Source organism: Rhinopithecus roxellana, chromosome 4 (genome assembly GCF_007565055.1).
Source record: "Rhinopithecus roxellana isolate Shanxi Qingling chromosome 4, ASM756505v1, whole genome shotgun sequence".
NCBI classification, from domain to species: domain Eukaryota; kingdom Metazoa; phylum Chordata; class Mammalia; order Primates; family Cercopithecidae; genus Rhinopithecus; species Rhinopithecus roxellana.
Genome location: NC_044552.1, coordinates 82,224,314 through 82,240,190, shown reverse-complemented (window position 1 = coordinate 82,240,190; position 15,877 = coordinate 82,224,314). Strand labels below are relative to the sequence as shown.

Here is a 15,877-nt window from a genome sequence, read left to right as displayed (position 1 = left end):
GCCAACATGGATCACTCGACATATAAGGACCCTGGGGGAAGCATGGTTCTCATTTTTAAAGGCTTGCTTGTGTTGTGAAGATAATATCACTCTTACCCGAAGTCCCAGGAAGACCCGGACTCCCTGGCAGCCCAATTCCAGGTTCACCTCTTTCTCCCTTCTGTCCTCGGTAGCCTAAGTGAGAAATATACAAAAAAGAGACACACCAAAAGGGTTCTATGGCAACACAGCACACACAAGAACCATTTTCTGAGTCTGTGATAATTATGTGATACATTTGCTTAACATAAATAGTATATTAGCTAACTGTTTTGCATTAACCACATATTAAACTTACATATCAAATAGATTAGGTATAATAGGGCAATGAGGATCTTAAAAAACATGCAATTGCTATAAAAAGTTCCAACTAGTCAAACTTTTTTTTTTTGAGACAGAGTCTTGCTCTGTCACCTAGGCTGGAGTGCGGTGGCACTATTATCTTGGCTCATGGCAACCTCCACCTCCTGGGTTCAAGAGATTCTCCTGCCTCAGCCTCCTGAGTGGCTGGGATTACTGGCACTCACCACCACTCCTGCTTAATATTTTTGTGTTTTTAGTAGAGACAGGGTTTTGCCATGTTGACCAGGCTACTCTCAAATTCCTGATCTCAGGTGATCTGCCCGCCTTGGCCTCCCAAAAAGCTGGGATTACAGGTGTGAGCCACCGCGCCCGGCCCCAACTAGTCAAACTCTTGATAGCGAGATTTTGGCTCTGAAAATGATACCTAAATAAATCAATCTTGCAAATAGCTATGACAAGCTGTGTGAGCCCTCTTCAGTAGGAATTCTGATTGAAGGCGAGGTATAGGCTAAATGAAAGAAGTATACTGAAAGAGTCTTGCTTAAAATGAGAACAAGATAATATAATAGGAATATGGACCTTACTCCAAGAATTAAAGGAAAGGAAAGGAACAAATAATTCAAGACTCTAATAAATGATAGCAAGAGCATGAGTATATGTGGGTTAACTTATCTAAAAAGTCAGGTTTGTGTTCAAATGATCGACTATAAACATTATATCTGCTCTAAGTAACGTTTAAAAACATCCACCCCATGTTTGAATGTGGCAGTGTATAACTCCAAAGGAGCTTCAGAAAGCTAGGAAACAAGAGGAGACTGAGTCTCCCAAATGCACTCCATCAGCTTAAGATATTTCAACAAAAATGAATTTCAACAAAAATGAAAAAAGATCTGTCTATATTTTAAAACAAAATTATTCTTACTATTTAATATGCTTGCTATTGGCTGAGCCACAAGAGTACAGAGAAATTTGTGCCTCCAGAAGTCGTTATCCCTGCTTATAAAAAGCATAAAGCATTTTTATCTGCATTTTATACATTGGCACCCATGTAATACTTTGTCTGAATGAAATGTTCCATGCTGTAAGAGTTTCACAGTGACGGCAAATCGAGTTTCTATTTCCAACTTTTTCACACTTAAACGGCCCCTTAAAGATCACTCCTTGTCCCAAATGGACAGAGCAGCCGTGCAGACTCATGTGGACACACAGCAAAGATATCAGTAGGAGAGCATCTCAGTAGGAAACAGTAGGCTGTGACTTAGTTGTGCCTTTTCATAAAGGTGTGCTGTTACAGTAGAACATGGCAGGAGGAGAACAGTATGTATGATCAATTATTTCCCATTATTGTTGAGAATTAGATAGCAGTTTTTAGGATTATCATTTTCACTGACTAGGCCATACAATGTACACATTATTATCTGAACAACATTGGCAATGGAATCACCACACACGTATTTATTTGCTTTTTATGTATGACCTGATCATAAACGTGAAACTAGTGGAAAAAAGAATATATGTTAAAAATATTTTGAAGTATATAGCAGAAATACACCCACCAGCAGGAAACCTTCACATATTTATATTTGAAAATTGTGTTAAAGATATTCAATACAATCCTAGACCCTAGAGAGAACAGTGGCTTTGATATGTGACATAACAGCCTTAGTTGATCTATATTCAAATTTAAAATGTTTCCAGGATTTCTCTGATAAGTGACCTTCATTTAGCATATGTGAACAGCAGGAAGAAATGTGTATACTTAGGGTCATTTGAAAGCACTCTCCCAAATCCATTACTTAAGCATTTCTGGAGTAAAATAATATTTATTACCTGAGGTATATTTGATAGTTTAACTCAGGTCCCACTACTACAATAAAGTTATAAAGCTGACCCTTGGTTATCTCAGTAAGTACTTAAGATTACAGGTTAAAAATATTAGGAATAAAGAATAATAATTTAAGATACATGAACTTTTGATTAGTAAGAGGATTAGCAAGACTGTAACACAATTCAAAATGGAGAATATATTTGCTAAAACTTACCTATTTCATTTAAATGTAGCTCTCAGATTTGCAGTATAATGCAGAAATATATTATTCCACATGCATTTCAGTTCATGTGGTATTACAAATTAAGAAACTGTAATTTGTGTATTTGTATAAGGTAACATTTACCCTTCTCCGGTCAAATGTTACAATTTCTTTGTACAAATTTCTCAGTTCATTAGGTTAATAATTACCTACTATTAATAGATAAAGTGACTGAATTGCACAAGTACAGAAGAACTTTCTACTCTTGAATTTCCTATTAAGGTCCCAAGCTCATTCATTATGAAGGCTGCCATAAAGCCATAGGGTCTTTTTTTTTTTTTGATTACTTCATAACAAACTCCTGGTAGGAATGCTAACAAGGTCAATACCAGCTTTCCCCATTTATAGAATTAAGGTTTTCATCTCTTCAGCGTGGGCCTGTCTTTAAATTTTGAAGAGGCAGGTCTGTCTGCAAAGAGACACGTATTTCCATAGACAATAAGTCTACAGGATGGGCCAGGCACAGTGGCTCACACTTGTAATCCCAGCACTTTGGGAGGCCGAGGTGGGCGGATCACCTGAGGTCAGGAGTTCAAGACCAGCCTGGCCAACATGGTGAAACCCCATCTCTACTAAAAATACAAAAATTAGCTGGGCGTAGTGGCGGCCACCTGTAATCCCAGCTACTTGGGAGGCTGAGGCAGGAGAATTGCTTGAACCCAGGAGGCGGAGGTTGCAGTGAGCCGAGATTGTGGCCATTGCACTCCAGCCTGGGCAACAAGAGTGAAACTCTGACTCAAAAAAAAAAAAAAAAAAAAAAAAGTCTACAGGAAGACAGCTTGATATAACTGTAGCTCATGTAGGAAAACAAATAAAACACTAGCAGTGTCCTAACTGAAAGCATCTAGAGGTACTAGTCATTGATGAAACCTGGTGCTTGGTGTAGTTTTTCAGGTGGTAGACTGTGTTTATTTCTAGTAGGAAGATTTCAGTTTTGACTCCAGAGATTTACTTCTAAAGTTGTAAATCTGTGCACCTGTATACATACCGGAAAAAGGCCAGAAAATGGATGCAATTGGCATTTTAGGAGGGATAGTTGTTTACGGTGGGCATGGTGGGGGTGGGGTTAGGGGTTGCCTCGTGCCTTACAAGTTGTTTAGCCTCACTGGTTCTGGTCCACCAATTGATAGCAGTGCCCTTCAGTCATTCTGACACACACTCACATGTCCTCCCATATCCAAAGGCCCCTAATGCTAATAAATTTGAAAGGTCGAATCTATACATCACAAGTGCTTCCTATAAACAGTATGTATGATACATTACTTTAAAAGTGCACAAGTAAGAACAACTACTCCCACTACTGTCCTTTCGGAACTGATGCAGGGTGCAGGGAATGGATGTAGCTGTTTTTTTCCATTGACCCCACATGTGAGGTTCCTTCTGAAATGAGTAGGGCTTTAGGTGTGGTATCTATTCCTTGAATGGAATAGGTGATGGAGAATCAGCTGTGTTTGAGAAAAATTTAAGTGAAGTCTTTTCTCATAAAACTCACTTGAAAGAATAAGGTCTGTTAGGAAAATTCGCCTCTCCTGTTTATATAGGGGAACTCAGCTGAATCATGCTTCTTGGGGTCTCTTTTATTCTGATGTAGCACATTTTAGTTCCTAACCGGGAGAACCAGCCATGAGGCCCTGTGCTGCAAGCCCCAGCTGGGAATGAACACCAACGAAAGTCCTCTCAAGGCAGCAGGAAGCCAATACTCAGAACCTCATGGGATGGCTAAAATCTAAAAGCTGTTTGGAAGTGTTTTCAATTTAAAAAAGATATCAACAACCACCCCTTTGGAAACTTAGAAAAACGGCAAATGAGGTGATGCAACTCAGAATCCGAATGGTTTTTCTTTTCACTTTAAGAAGATCAGGGTGCTGAAGGTGGATCCTCAAGCTTTCATCATCAGAATCTCGGTAGGAGCGGCTCTTCCTTTTTTCAGCATGAATTGTGTACCTCTCACAGTCTCACGTTGATTTTCTCACTGCTGTCTATACACCTCCTGCTTCTCAGAATAAACACAGGAAACTTTACAAAACCCCTTTATACTTTTGTCCTTTCCTAAAGATAAGATAATAAAGGACTCATTCCATAGTGCATATTTTTTTCTTTTTACTTTTTTTTTTTTACTTTTTTTTTTTTTATTATACTTTAAGTTCTAGGGTACATGTGCACAACGTGCAGGTTTGTTACATATGTATACATGTGCCTTGTTGGTGTGCTGCACCCATCAACTCGTCATTTATATTAGGTATATCTCCTAATGCTATCCCTCCCTCCTACGCCCTCCCCACAATAGGCCCCAGTGTGTGATGATCCCCTTCCTGTGTCCATGTGTTCTCATTGTTCAATTCCCACCTATGAGAACATGTGGTATTTGGTTTTCTGTTCTTGTGATAGTTTGCTGAGAATGATGGTTTCCAGCTTCATCCATGTCCCTACAAAGGACATGAACTCATCCTTTTTTATGGCTGCATGGTATTCCATGGTGTATATGCACCACATTTTCTTAATCCAGTCTGTCACCGATGGACATTTGGGTTGATTCCAAGTCTTTGCTATTGTGAATAGTGCCACAATAAACATACGTGTGCATGTGTCTTTATAGCAGCATGACTTATAATCCTTTGGGTATATCCCCAGTAATGGGATGGCTGAGTCAAATGGTATTTCTAGTTCTAGATCCTTGAGGAATCGCCACACTGTTTTCTACAATGGTTGAACTAGTCCCACCAACAGTGTAAAAGTGTTCCTATTTCTCCACATCCTCTCCAGCACCTGTTGCTTCCTGATTTTTTAATGATTGCCATTCTAACTGGTGTGAGATGGTATCTCATTGTGGTTTTGATTTGCATTTCTCTGATGGTGAGTGGTGATGAGCATTTTTTCATGTGTCTGTTGGCTGTATGAATGTCTTCTTTTGAGAAGTGTCTGTTCATAACCTTTGCCCACTTTTTGATGAGGTTGTTTGTTTTTTTCTTGTAAATTTGATTGAGTTCTTTATAGGTTCTGGATATTAGCCCTTTGTCAGATGAGTAGATTGCAAAAATTTTCTCCCATTCTGTAGGTTGCCTGTTCACTCTGATGGTAGTTTCTTTTGCTGTGCAGAAGCTCTTTAGTTTAATTAGATCCCATTTGTCAATTTTGGCTTTTGTTGCCATTGCTTTTGGTGTTTTAGACATGAAGTCCTTGCTCATGCCTCCATAGTGCATATTTCAAACCAACCACTTAATTTTAATTTTAAATTTCAGATGAATTTAGTTAAGCTATATTTAAGATAATAAATATTGTCAAGTTGTCATAAGTGGAACAAAGTTTTTTGCCAATATAAGCAATGTTTGGTTTCAAAACCTTTAGACGACACATGAAAAATTATTTAAAGTTCAAAAGTTACCATCCACGAGCTCTATTAGCAGAAAGGTTTTAAAACTTTTTTAAAATGTATTTTGGAACCAAATGGATTTCTTCCCTGACAATCACTGAAAACAAAACAAAACAAAATGTCTCTTCTAGAAATTTCGGAGGATCCACCATCAGACAGGATGGATGAGTGGCAGAACACACTGTGTCATATTCAGAAGCCATCTTTTCTTCCCAACCTATGTTGCATTTCTGACTTCAACCCTTTTTTAAACTCAATCATGCTGTGTCATTAAGAGGACCAATTCAGACAATAGCACCTGAGGTTTGCATGGTCACTGGTGATTTTAAATGCATTTTTTTCTTTCCTTTTTGAAAAAAAAAACAAATCGAGCAGAGCAAAGCTTGTAAGTTACACGTATAACTTCATCTTCTGAGCGTGTCACACCTATTTATCTACTAGAGAAAAACACTTCAATTTCTTGTGCACTTCTGTAGAGGCACCAAAAATTAAACAGCAGCCTCTCATTCTTTTTGTTTTCTGTGAGATTTCTGTGCCTTTAAACAGGATTATCAGTACAGCATGCCTACTGTACTTACATTCCTTAAAAACAAATATTTTTAAGAAACAAATATTCCCTAAAAATGAATTCTATGTTTTGCAAGTTTTATTTATTTTTTTTTTGCTAAATTTTAGGCAAATTAACAAATACTGAAAAGGAAGTATTATGCAAAGGTTAGGGAGACATCTACTAAGTTGTAGTCAAGATATATCTGTTGTCAGAAACCCAATGGGGAGACAAAAGTTTGACAATTTTAGTAAACCTTTGTTCGCAAAGAAACTGGAAATCATGTGGGGATATCTTCCAAATTCAAGAATTGCATCCAGATGCCCTATCAGGGGTAGAAGTAGTCTAAATCTTTGAGGCACAACAGCAGATGAAATCCATAGAAATCCTTTGCAAAAGGAAGGGCAAGTGGAGTGGTGAACAGAGGGCTTGTTTCCAAAAGTTTCACTTATACTCTGGGTTTAGAATTGCCTCTGACTGACAGCCTTCCAGATGGGCCTTCACAGCACCTGTGAGGTGTCTGAAGCCAGGTGTTTGAGTGGAACAGGAGACTCCAGTTCCAGAGCTGTTTTCCTTGATCATCTCAAGTTTCCATTGTTATGGTCCTCTCAAACTACCACTGTTTGAAGGATCTATCCAAAGCTTTCTTCGTATTGGTGTTAACGCTGCTTATTCTTCATGTGACTTGTGGCATTACACATTTTCAGATGAGCTTTCGAGATCTGCATGCCAGTCTCATATACTCTGACTTCAGAACAGACCCAACTAGCAAAAGATAATAATTAGCCCCCTCTACACAATAGTGTATACCAGAGGGCTGCTCCTCATCCTATTTTCTCTTCACTATAATCTAAAGATAATGGTGGAATATATGTATGGTTTTAAAAAAACTAGAGAGATTTTAACTGTTCCTGTTTTATATTGTGCTAATTAAACGCAAAGGCTTGGCAATCATGGTTATAGGTTACAAGGTTATATTAGGATACTAACAGGCACTGCTGCTGGGAACTGAACAGGTGTTGCTCCTTCAGAAGAGGAAGGGCACATCAATCACTTTGGGACACTTCAGAAAACAAGGCTCAATATTACAGAATAGCAGCAGGAAGGAAACTGGTGACAGAAAAACACTTCTTTGTGTATATATTATTTTGGACTGCATTCTTATTTTAGTGTTAATTTCCTCTTTTCTTTATACAAGTTGCTTTTGATTATTTCAAGGAAGGAACCTGAGATCCTTCATTGTTAACAATAAGAAGCAGTTTTCCTGGTCTTATCTTTCATGATATATACTCACTGAATTTAATATTTCCCTTTCAGAATTGTTGACTCTTCTAAGCCTGGGCCTATTTGGCCACTTTGCTGGATTGCTAATCGTATTTCTAGAAAATGGCCTTGTCAGATTAATTTAGTTAAGCTATACTTAAGATAATGTCTCTTGTCAAGTTGTCGTAAGTGGAACAAAATTTTTTGCCAATATAAGTTGGGTTTTAAGAACTTTAGAAATCATGCGAAAAATTCTTTACCATTCAAGTTACCATCCACAAGCTCTATTCAAAGCAGAAAGATTCTAAAATTTTTTAAAAATATATTTTAGAACCAAATAACTATTTGTAGTTGAGTCTCCTAAAACTCTTTCCCCAGTTTATTTAAGATACTAAGATGATGGAGACTTGTTTAACTTACACCAAAAGGGGAGGCCTAAAAAATTCTAAGATTCCTAGATAATAATGATATATAAACACACATTATTGCTGTTATTGTTATAACAAATATTATTATTACAATACATTTAGAATACCAGGTAACTTTCATTTGGTTTTAAATCTGAAGTAGTAATAGTTAAACATCTACTTCTAGAATGTCAAATATTATAAAGAGATTACATATGAAACCATTTTATATATTACATATATGTATATATATAATATATAAAGTACATATATACATACATATTTTTTTCCTTAACTGTGACTAACATGTTATAAATACAGAAGGTTAAAAATCAATAAGCCAATATTACATCTGAAGACTTACCTTGGGGTCCAGGGTCTCCTGGTGGCCCAGGCAACCCATCCTTTCCTGGTGGCCCAGGCCTCCCATGAGCTTGGGCAGCCAACATTGCTGCTGGCAGCTTAAGCTGGGATAGGAATACAGCCATCCTCTCTTCATGTATAGAAGAAAAAATAATATATCATGGAACAGAAATATTTTATGTCAAAAAATTTCAAAATACATGAAATCAAACAAATAAAAAGATTTAATTTTTAATTTAAGCACATCTAATTTACCAACTGGTCTGACTGCTGAGTTTTTTGATTACACAAATAAAATCAATTGCACAAAGTTGTTTGTGTATAGATGCAGAGCAGCTGTGTCACTCAGAAAGTCTGAGAATTTTCAGTGCTTCTGAGATGTAACCATCTAGTGGACAGAACACTAGCATGGAATCTAAACTGTGGTAATGGCATGTGGAGAGAGTTTAGGTTCACATTAAAAAATGATTTCATAATAACTTTAAGGCACTTTCCAGTAAGGTTGTGAACGTATGTGTGGTGATTTAAAATATATTCACGAATTCTTTGACACTGTCTTCCAAAGTTGGAGTTTAATTCTCCTATTTTTGAATGACTTTTCATTTCTAGTGAAAAGAAAAAGGCTGAATTAACAGTGGGCAACTAGAGAGATGAGGTCATAAAAGACATCGTGGCTTCCTAGTTGCTTTCTCTCTTACATCACTCATTGCAGGAAGGCAGCTGACATGGAGTGAGAGCACCCAAGAAGTCCTGTGGAGAGGCCCACGTGGGGAAGAACTGATGCTACTTGCCAGTGGCCACGTGTATGAACTTGGAAGCAGATCATCCAGCCCTCGTCAAGCCTTCAAATGACTGTAGCTCTGAATGACATACTGACTGCAATTTCATGAGAGATCCTAACCAGATCCATACAATTAAGCAACACTTCAATTCCCTGACCCATAAAAATGTGAGATAATAAATGTTTATAATGTGAAATGTAAGATAAATGTTTTAAGCCACCAAAGTTTGGAGGTATTTTCTTATGCAGCAACAGATAACTAAAAAAAAAAGCATATAGAATATTTTACTACTATATAAAATTAGTTTTGGTAAAATCATTAACTCATTCCAGGGCCATTATAAATATGATCTATCATTGGAGTCTTTCTTAAAATTGCTTGGTTTGTTTATATTTGGAATACCTCACATTAAAAAAATCTAATATATGAACAACTAGATTTCAAACAGAAAACTTGAGGAGGCGCTATCCTTGCCATGATAAGAAGTTAACCACATTGATTTTTCTTTTTCTTTTTGCATAACTTCTTCAAAAATCTCTTAGCAATTTAAATGGTTTTATTTTGAAATAATTTACACGTAGTTTTTCAAAGATACATGTGTGTCGTAAGAAATGAATATTTAATTTAAAAACTTCACTCTGAGTTTGCTGCAGACAAATCTTCCAGAAAAGTTTTTTTTTTACTGAGGAAATTAGTATTTATTTTGTAAGCAAAGACCAAATGACAGACAACATAGTAGAAACTATAGCCGTCGGTTAGAAAACACAAAGCCCAAATCATATAGATCTTGTAAAGAGTTACTTCCACGTTCTCCAGTCTTTTCACTCAGTTTAGTTGATTTAATTGAATTGCAAAGGCATACTTAAACAGATATGTATCTTTTATTTTATGTAAATTTTAAAATAAAGAGTAAATTACTTCTGAGGAAAATCTGTTTTCCCATGAGTTTTCAATTAAAACAATCCTCTAAAAACAGTGTAGGCCCATACTGGTTAAGAAAGAAAAAGAATTATTTTTTCATATAGAATTATTAAGGGAAAAGCCCCAATAGATATAAAGCATTGACTGTCATTATCCAAAAAGCAATCACCTACATTCACATTCTCATGTCACAAAGCAAGCAGAATGGAAACATACCACAACCTGCACAGGACTAGAATCTCTGGCTGTAGACTGAAGGATGAATGGGAGGCCAACAGGGATCTAATGGATGCTGGTCCCAAGGAGTGATATGAAATCACCTGCCCTCCAGTATTACTACCTCACTATCTACCTGGGATGTTTGGTTGATATTAATACATCTTATTCTAGTAACTAATAGATAAAACAAATAGGTAATTAATATATAGTTTTAGTTTTACAAATCATCATATTGAATGTACATATAATATCTTTATTACATCAAATTACGAACTTGGGGCCTTCTAATAAATATGAAATTCAATAATCACAGTTTGAAACTGCATAATATTTGTTGTTCTGCACTTCAAAGGAGAGATGTATTTCAGTACAATTTTTCTTAATTTGAAACATGTCTCTTTAAATATCTTCAATGTTGAAACACAAATATTCACAGTACTAATTTTTCTTCTTTAATACATGAATTGAATTTAGAAGTACTTTGGTGGTTTTTAATATTTTTAGCAAAACAGAAAATTATTTTTACTACTTCTAGCTGTAAATTATCTGGCTTTGAGATACACTCAGAAACAGTCATTTAGCATAAGGGTAATTACCTCTTCTGAACCCTACCCTAATGCTCTATAATTGACAATAATATGTTTCAGAGCATCCAAATGAATTGTAAAGGCCTTTATTCTTAATTGCTTTTCCTCTGTTTTCAGGGATCTTCAGTCAATTAAACTGTTTTTGGCTATGCTTTCTAATGAGGCAGGAAATTGAAGAGTTCAGATATAAGCATGCATAAACCAAACACACATTTGCCATCTGCCAAGGCAAAGCCACAGCAGTCACTCTAACAAATGAGACCAAAGCTTGGCTTCTTTGGAGAATGGGCTCCTTACTATAATATAAACATTAATATTAATGTGATGATAAACTACGTGTTTTAGAGGAGGAAGGAACACACACATGTCATCTGGCCCGTGTCTACTATTTCACAGATAAAATTTGTAAATATTTCAAAGACAGAAATTAATCTTCTCTGAATGCCCATGGAAATGTCTGATTATACATTTTCTTGCTATAACTTCAATTTATTTCATTTTGCTACCCCATTATGGAAACAGAGAGCAGTTAATGAGTATTTCCCTTGGGAAGTCAGTCATATTGTTACATATCAGCATTCAGGTTAAATAACTTTTACTCATAGGCTTCACAATCTATTTTGTAAATCTCTTTTTGGTTCCATTATTTGAGGGCTTTTCCATAAATGTCTCCTAAATGTGGAAATCAAAATTAAATACAGTTCTCTCCTAAAGGGCAAAAATATCAGAAGAGTAATTTCCTGTGATATTTTTATAATTTTCATTTTTAACTGTTAATTCAACAGTATCATTTGGTGGATTCATATTTATTTTGTGGTTCATTATGACCCAAAGGTGGTTACTATTTCATTTGTCTCTGTCTGAATCATTCGCCACCTTTATGAGTATGTTGCTTTGAACTATCATGGGTAAAGATGGTGGATTAAACACATAGATCTGCTTTAACTACCTCCTGAATCCTAGCAAAACAATCCTCTTAAAGGCATAAACAGACAAGAATGGGGGAGCATATGAAAGGAGACAATAGCAGCACATTTTGGAAGTTGAGAACCAGATGGTTGAGTGATACATTACTTAGCAAACTCAAGACAACTAACTCTTAGACTAGAAGTAGAGGAATAACTTGATCTAAACTACAAAATCCTCAGAAGGCTTAGAATTGGCAGTACAAGTTACCTCTGGAAGTGGGGGTGAAAGAGGGGAACTAAAATAAGGAGCACGGATTGAAAGCCTGTTTTAGTAGTTGTTGAAATTCCTTTCTCTATAAAACTGGGCAGGTGCCTGTCCCCATCCCTAGCAAGATACTGAAGGTTTATTATTATCTGAAAAGGGTAGTAGTCTGCCTCTGCACTGAGGAGCCCAGGCTCCATTGAGACTCAGGCTTCCAAATTGAAAATCTGAAGCAGCTGAGCTCGCAGCCAGGCAGGAAGTGGAATGTCTCCGTGGGGGAATCTGACCAGACTGAGAGGAAAGAGTTAAAGACACTGAAATTAAGGGTCCTTCACTTAAAAGTCCAATTGGGCTACCCTGAGTGAAACTCGAGGTTGGCAAGCCCCACTGTTCACTCACAGCTTTCAATCGGTTTTTAAAACCCTGCTCTTACGTATGCAGACATCCAACGATTACTGGACACTGAGGAAATCCTATAAACTGAACAACAGAGTTGCAACCAAAAAAACAGAAAGAAGCAAATTGGAAGAAATGGAGACTATGTGGTGGAAAATATGTTTTTTAACTCTTTATATATAAATATATATATATATATATATATCATCAATGATGTATATTTATCAGATGATATGTATATAAATAAGTACATATACAAATATGTATATATAAATGAATATCTTAGTTGTAGAGAGGTAAGAAAAGATGTTACAACCTTGGAATAAGAAAACAGGATCACACATATTTACACACATTCATACATATATGCATTATATATATATGAAATATATGTATGAAAAATCAAGAAAACATAGGTAAGGGGATTTTCTGAACACTGAAAATCTGGAGGCAGAAACATTGTTCAGGAATACTTAGCTTTAATCTTTCTTTTCTCCCACAGCTGGAGGTGTGGGCTTGTTGGCCCCATGTCTGACTCAAGAACCGAGAGAGCCAGATGTTAGTACACATTTCTGCATAGGTTGGTAAATTTTTCCTGCATGTTGATGTAAATTCCCAAACATAATAGGACAGTGTAATAGCAAGAATTAAACTTCTCAGATCTGGCAAGACCCTTCTTTGTGTGGGCAGCATCACTGGCAGCTGGAAAGCCCTCCTAAAGCTGAGACACATGGATGATATCTGTCCTTGTCCTGTGTGGTCACTTTACTAGCAAAAGGACTTGACTTGTTGGACAATCAAATTGGGAATTTAATTGAACTTCGGAAAGGATATATATTTGTGCATAGTGATCAGTCTGGAACCTAGACATGGGATTGGTGAAAAGACACCTCTTTCTGCCACAGTTAGGTTTGGGAAGGGGCACCAGGATGTTGAAGGGAGGTTAGGTGGTCTGGAAAATAGCTCAAGGTGTGAGATTTGTAGGGTGTTGTATCAGTGGAGTCACCTGGGAAGCCCCAAAGGGGGTTAAAAAGCCACAAGAGGAGTGTTCAAAGTTTGGGTCTTCCTGGTCTAGGGTTTCACTAGAGGGTGTAATCTGGACACTTGGGATGATAAAGTTGGAGAGCAGGATCTTCCAAGGACTCCCTCAAGCCCGTGCTGACAGTCTGCGACTTGCCGCTTGGAGAGAATGGCTCTCGAGGCTGCAGATGTGCAGGGGTGCATGGAGCAGAGATAGCATTAGCTGTTATTGACACTGTCTCTTGTCAAACCACTAAGAAAAAGGGAGGGATACGGGTGCTACTTAAGTGTAGCAGTTAGCTGTCTGTACTACTTAACTGTAACTGTTTTAACATGTGAAAATTAATCTTTGCTTTTAGAGAAAAAGCTTTCTGAAAGCAGTAACTGTGACCTTGGGGCTCTATGATTTGTGAAAATGGAGTTTTCTTTTTTCTTTTTTGTAAATGGTGTTCAGATGCCATGGAAAAGGTGATTTCTAAGTGGAAAATTAAATGGAGTAAATAGAAATGATCTTGGGACAAATTAACTTAAATGCTAAATAACTAAATTCTGGGTGTCAGGCACAGTTTTGTTTGGGAGAAGACAGTTTTGCTGGACTAGTGTCAGGAGAGATAAAAGGAGAGGGATATCACACATGGAGTCTCAGAGTTTAGAAGTCTCAGAAAATAGTTTCCTTATGGGTCACTTTAAAATATTGTCTTGAGGCTAAGACACCTGTGGTTTCTGAGGGAGTACTAGCTCTGGTGGGGGTCCAGCCACTCGCCTGGACCTGGCCGGGCTGGAAGAGACAGAGAGGCAGTAGGAGAGATGGGTGTGAAGCCAGAGACCTGGGGAGGACTCTGCACCTGTCAGCTTCCAGGCAGGTGGGCTCTGACAGAGGAATGAGGGGCAGGAACTCAGAGAGGAAAGATTCAGACTCAGAGGAGGAGCTTCTCAGAAAGCAGAAGCCTGGTGAGCCTGCCCCAAGACAGATGGAGAGTGGCCCAACTCCCCTGACCTGCCTCCTCAGAAGACTGATAGCCCTTCTTGAGAGGAGCCACAGAATGGCCTGGGAGTGGGCAGCATGGAGCCTTCCCCAGGAGGAAGTAGAAGTGTCTCTTCTGCTGAATGCACAGGGCAGGCTGCCAGGGGCCACACCTTCATCCAATGTCTGATGGACTTGTAAAACGAACACTTTCTATATCTCAACATGTCACTTTTTTTTTCCCTGAAAATGCTTGGTTATATTTTCTGACATTCTTAATCAGCTTCCAAAAAGATGGGTTAATTACTGACTATTAAATATATGATTTTATCTAAAGCCTCTTAAGAGATTGAAGTTCAGGATTAAAGCTCCCTGAGATAAAAGATAAATAAAGACACTAGAGCCCATAGAGATTAAGAGTTAAAAGAAAACTTTAGATTGCAATTCAAAAACACATATATGCTGGCATTTCTCTTTTCATGGTTGAGGTCAACTAAATGCATGGATACTATCTGAGATCCTAGATGTCTTCTCCCCAGGACTGCCTTTCATGGACACGCTACCTATGCAGTCACATAGGGCCCCATGTTTAGTTTATGGCTTTACTATTGCTGTCTTAAAATTCTTAATCATTTTTTAACAAGTGCACCAGCACTTCATTGTGCACTGAACACTGCAAATTATGTAGCCATGAGTATGTTCTTCAGTATTCCCCTGAAGAGCCTGAGATGTCTTTTTTCAAACAGTTGTCTTTTTTCAAACTTACTGAGGGGGAAATGAGTGTTTGGATCGCAAAGTTTAGAGTGTAGTCCATAATGTTTGATTCAAGGGTAAAAGGAAAGAAAGAAGGAAAGAAAAAAAGAAAGAAAGAAAGAAAGAAAGAAAGAAAGAAAGAAAGAAAGAAAGAAAGAAAGAAAGAAAGAAAGAAAGAAGGAAGGAAGGAAGAAAGAGAGAGAGAGGGAGGGAGGAAGGAGGAAGGAAGGAAGGAAGGAAGGAAGGGAGAAAAGACTTCCAAACGTAAGGGCAATATTAAAATTACTGGTAGGTCAACAAAAGAGTGGACACATGTATTAGTTAACTGTCATATTAGAGCACGATAAAGATACTTAGTAAAGATCAAGATAAATTAAAATCAACAGCATAAATTCATGACCTTTAAAAAACATTTTTTGCCAACATGGTGAAACCCCATCTCTACTAAAAATACAAAAATTAGCCGGGTTTGGTGGCGGGTGCCTGTAATCCCAGCTATTCAGGAGGCTGAGGCAGGAGAATCGCTTGAACCCAGGAGGCAGAGGTTGAAGCGGGCCGAGATCGCGTCAATGCACTCCAGCCTGGGTGACAGAATGAGACTCCATCTCAAAAAACAAACAAACAACAACAACAAAAATTTTTTTTCTGTTTTGTCATTAAAGTAGCTATAAGTCCCAGTGTTA

The 15,877-nt window shown here is 37.5% G+C and overlaps 1 protein-coding gene across 1 annotated transcript in view; it reads right to left on the bottom strand.

Moving 5' to 3' along the window:
* COL19A1 (collagen type XIX alpha 1 chain) overlaps positions 1-15,877 on the bottom strand; it is a 344,672-nt gene that overhangs the window by 6,830 nt on the left and 321,965 nt on the right. The window contains exons 49-50 of the mRNA XM_010371596.2: positions 8,384-8,512; positions 97-174 (exon numbers count right to left, since the gene is read on the bottom strand). Of these exons, the coding sequence (XP_010369898.2) occupies positions 97-174; positions 8,384-8,512 (207 nt within the window). The remainder of the gene's footprint in view (positions 1-96; positions 175-8,383; positions 8,513-15,877) is intronic.